Source organism: Kryptolebias marmoratus, linkage group LG14 (genome assembly GCF_001649575.2).
Source record: "Kryptolebias marmoratus isolate JLee-2015 linkage group LG14, ASM164957v2, whole genome shotgun sequence".
NCBI lineage: Eukaryota > Metazoa > Chordata > Actinopteri > Cyprinodontiformes > Rivulidae > Kryptolebias > Kryptolebias marmoratus.
In genome coordinates, this window is record NC_051443.1 from 25,556,225 (window position 1) to 25,559,347 (window position 3,123).

The following is a 3,123-nucleotide window of genomic DNA, read 5'->3' on the forward strand; positions in this document are numbered from 1 at the left end:
GCTAGCCTCTTAGCTCCTTCCTGCTAGCCTCTTAGCTCCTTCCTGCTAGCCTCTTAGCTCCTTCCTGCTAGCCTCTTAGCTCCTTCCTGCTAGCCTCTTTGCGTTGCTGATTTTCAGTCCTGGAGTCAGAAGTGAAACGACGACCCGGCGACCCGTTAAAGGTTCTGGTTCCGATGGTCGGACCGGCAGCCCACCTCTCCTGTCCGGCTGTGTCCCAGAGCTGAAGGTGAACCTTGAAGGTTTTCCCCGTGGCCGCCCCATTGGGGTTGGACGCCGTGTAGACCTGAGGACAAAGGGACAGAGACACAAACGCGTTCAGCTACATGATCGCCCGCCTGTCATGGCGGAGAGCAACAATGACGGGTCTGTGGAGAGTTTCAGACGGTTTATTTCCTCTTCATGGACCAGCGGGTCAGTTCTTCTGCTGGTTCGGATCACCATCCAATCAGAAGAGAAGAAGAATCAGCGTGGCCCCGCCCGGCGGCGAGGCGAGACGTGACGGTGACACATCCTGACAGGCCGCCTCGTTAAAAGCGTCGTCGCTCGGAGGCGATGAGTCAGGAGAGGAATTCTGGGTATTTTTGGAAACGCGGTGAAGACTGAAGGTGGATCTGCAGGTTCTGGTTCACAGACCGGTTTCTCCTGAGTGTCTGCAGACCAGCGGTGTCCAGTCCTGGTCCTGGTCCTGGTCCTGGTCCAGGTCCAGTCCTGGTCCTGGAGGACCTCCATCCTGCAGGGTTTAGACGTTTCTCTGCTCTGAATCACCTGATCTGAGTGACTGATTGATTCTGAAGAAGCTGAAGAGCAGAGAAACATCTAAACCTGCAGGATGGAGGTCCTCCAGGACCAGGACCAGGACCGGGACCGGGACCAGGACCAGGACCGGGACTGGGAACAGGACCGGGACCAGGACCCCCTGATTCAGACCTCCGATCGGTTGAACTCAGGAGGTCAAACTGTCACACCAAGAGGCCAATATTTTCTAGAAACAAATAAAGATTTTTAAGATTTGTCAAAATATTCATGAAGAAATAAGAATTTATATATATATTTTTTTAACAGTTTATTGGAATTTTTAAATAATTTCTTTGGTCTTTTTTTTCCTTTTTATCTGATTTCTAATAAAAAGACTTAAAACAGTTTAGATTTACGTCTTTAATGGATCTTTTTCTGTAACTAAGTTTTAGATCTAAGACTCTTGGAATCGTTTCCATCTGAACTTTTAGTTTAATTTGATGATATAAATTTGTCTCCACCTGTCCAAAGATTTAACTTTATTTACGTTTATTTAACGTTCCTTATTTTAATAAATGTTACAAACATTTTGGATAAAAGAAACTCGAAGTTTGGGAGGACATTAGAGCGAAACTCCTCTGTGTTTTTACTCTGTTTTTATTTAATTATTTGACAGATTTTGTTAAATCCCAAGTCGGACTCGTGTTCACACGTTCATCGACGCGACGGGAACGTCTCTGTGACGCGAGTCAAACGGAGGGGGAGGAGCTTGACCTGCAGGGCGGTTTCAGCTCGGAGCTGCTGGAGGTCCAAAGATGTCTGACAGAGCAGAAGTTTCAAACACCAACATTTCAAACACAGACTTTTACAAGTTTCCAGGGTTAAAAAAAAACTTTTTAAATAATTTTAATATCGTACCGACAAGCTAACGGCTAGTCAGAGCGTGAACCACTTCATCGCCGCCATTTTTACCTCCCGTGGTTATTTTAACCAATATGGGTGTTTGCAACAGCAGCTAGCTGTAGCACTTCCTGCAGGATGATGATGATATTTCTGCCAGGATTCCTGAAAGCAGTCAGTGAAGAAAAGGTTTGTCGTTTTATTTTGACAGCGGTCCACTTTGGTCCTGGCTCTGCTCCGACCAGCCGTGAGCTCATCACGCTGATCTGCAGCAGGTCGGATACTTACTCATCGCCCTAAAGGGTTAATTATTTCGTTCCTCGGTGACGGTTTGATGTTTCATATTTGACCAAAATAAACTTTTTTTAAAATCTGCCATCTAAAAACTCTTATTTTGAAACTAACATATCCGAGCTGTGACTCAGATCAGCATCAGAACCGAGACCCGACCCGGTATTTATTCTGACAAGATAAATAAATACATAAATAATCGAAGACAAGGACGAGATGCCACAGTAACCGTGGTAACCAGGTCCAAAAAACGGGCTGAAAACTTTAAACGGAGCGACAGAAATAACCGGAATCATCGGGGACGAACTCACCACCCGCTTTTCCCTGAAGTCGATGCCGACTGTGGTGATGAACTTGGGGTTGAACTTGTTGTCCGTGTAGCGGTACAGGAAGGTGGTCTTCCCCACGCCGGAGTCCCCCAGGGCCAGGAGCTTTATAAGGTAGTCATAATCCCCATCAGTCATAGTGAGGACCGCTGTGAACCTGAGGGACACAAACACGCCGTGAGAAACGTCCAAACGTCCACATGTCCACTGACTTACGGTGGACGGAGCAGAAGGTCGTCCTGAGAAAACAGTGAATGTTTGTAGAGGAAATGTTGTAAATCTGAGACTAAACCCAGAGTCTCACAGGACGGAGACTGTTGGAGACAAAGAGGACGCTCCAGAAGTCCCAACATGTTGGTCCAAATCCAAACCCCTTCAACTTAAACTTGGTTTTCTTATCAACGTTCCCAATCCAGACCTGGGATCACAGTTTGGACAGAAGACCAGAGGACAATGTCTCCGCTCTGGTTCCAGAGACGTCCTGAAAGCAACGGCCACAGCTTTGTCTTTAAATGCTTTTTTCCTGTAATCAGCGATCAGCTGAGGTTCCGTCCTCAGAGACACTGACGTCACGAAGAGACAGACTGGAACAAAGACATTTAAACATGGACGAGCTTCAGTCCGTCAAACAGGAAGTCCAGAGTTTAAGGAGCAGCTGCGGCGACTCGTTCCGTCCGTTTAACGGACAGAGAAGTCTGACGAGACAAAGACTGAGCTGTTTGGACACGAAGACAAGGAGGACGTCTGGACAAGTCAATGAGAGGCTCTCAGACCGGAGGACACAACTGTCAGGCATGGAGGTGGGAGCATCATGGGATACTAAAGTGGACAGTTTGGTCCAACAGGACCATGAGCCCAAACACCAGAGCTG

The 3,123-nt window shown here is 47.3% G+C and overlaps 1 protein-coding gene across 2 annotated transcripts in view; it reads right to left on the reverse strand.

Moving 5' to 3' along the window:
* rab27b (RAB27B, member RAS oncogene family) overlaps positions 1–3,123 on the reverse strand; it is a 24,353-nt gene that overhangs the window by 7,501 nt on the left and 13,729 nt on the right. For both annotated transcript variants that reach the window (XM_037979369.1, XM_037979370.1), the window contains 2 exons: positions 2,238–2,409; positions 195–283 (listed from right to left, as the gene is read on the reverse strand). In XM_037979369.1, the coding sequence (XP_037835297.1) occupies positions 195–283; positions 2,238–2,390 (242 nt within the window). In that variant the 5' untranslated portion in view covers positions 2,391–2,409. The remainder of the gene's footprint in view (positions 1–194; positions 284–2,237; positions 2,410–3,123) is intronic.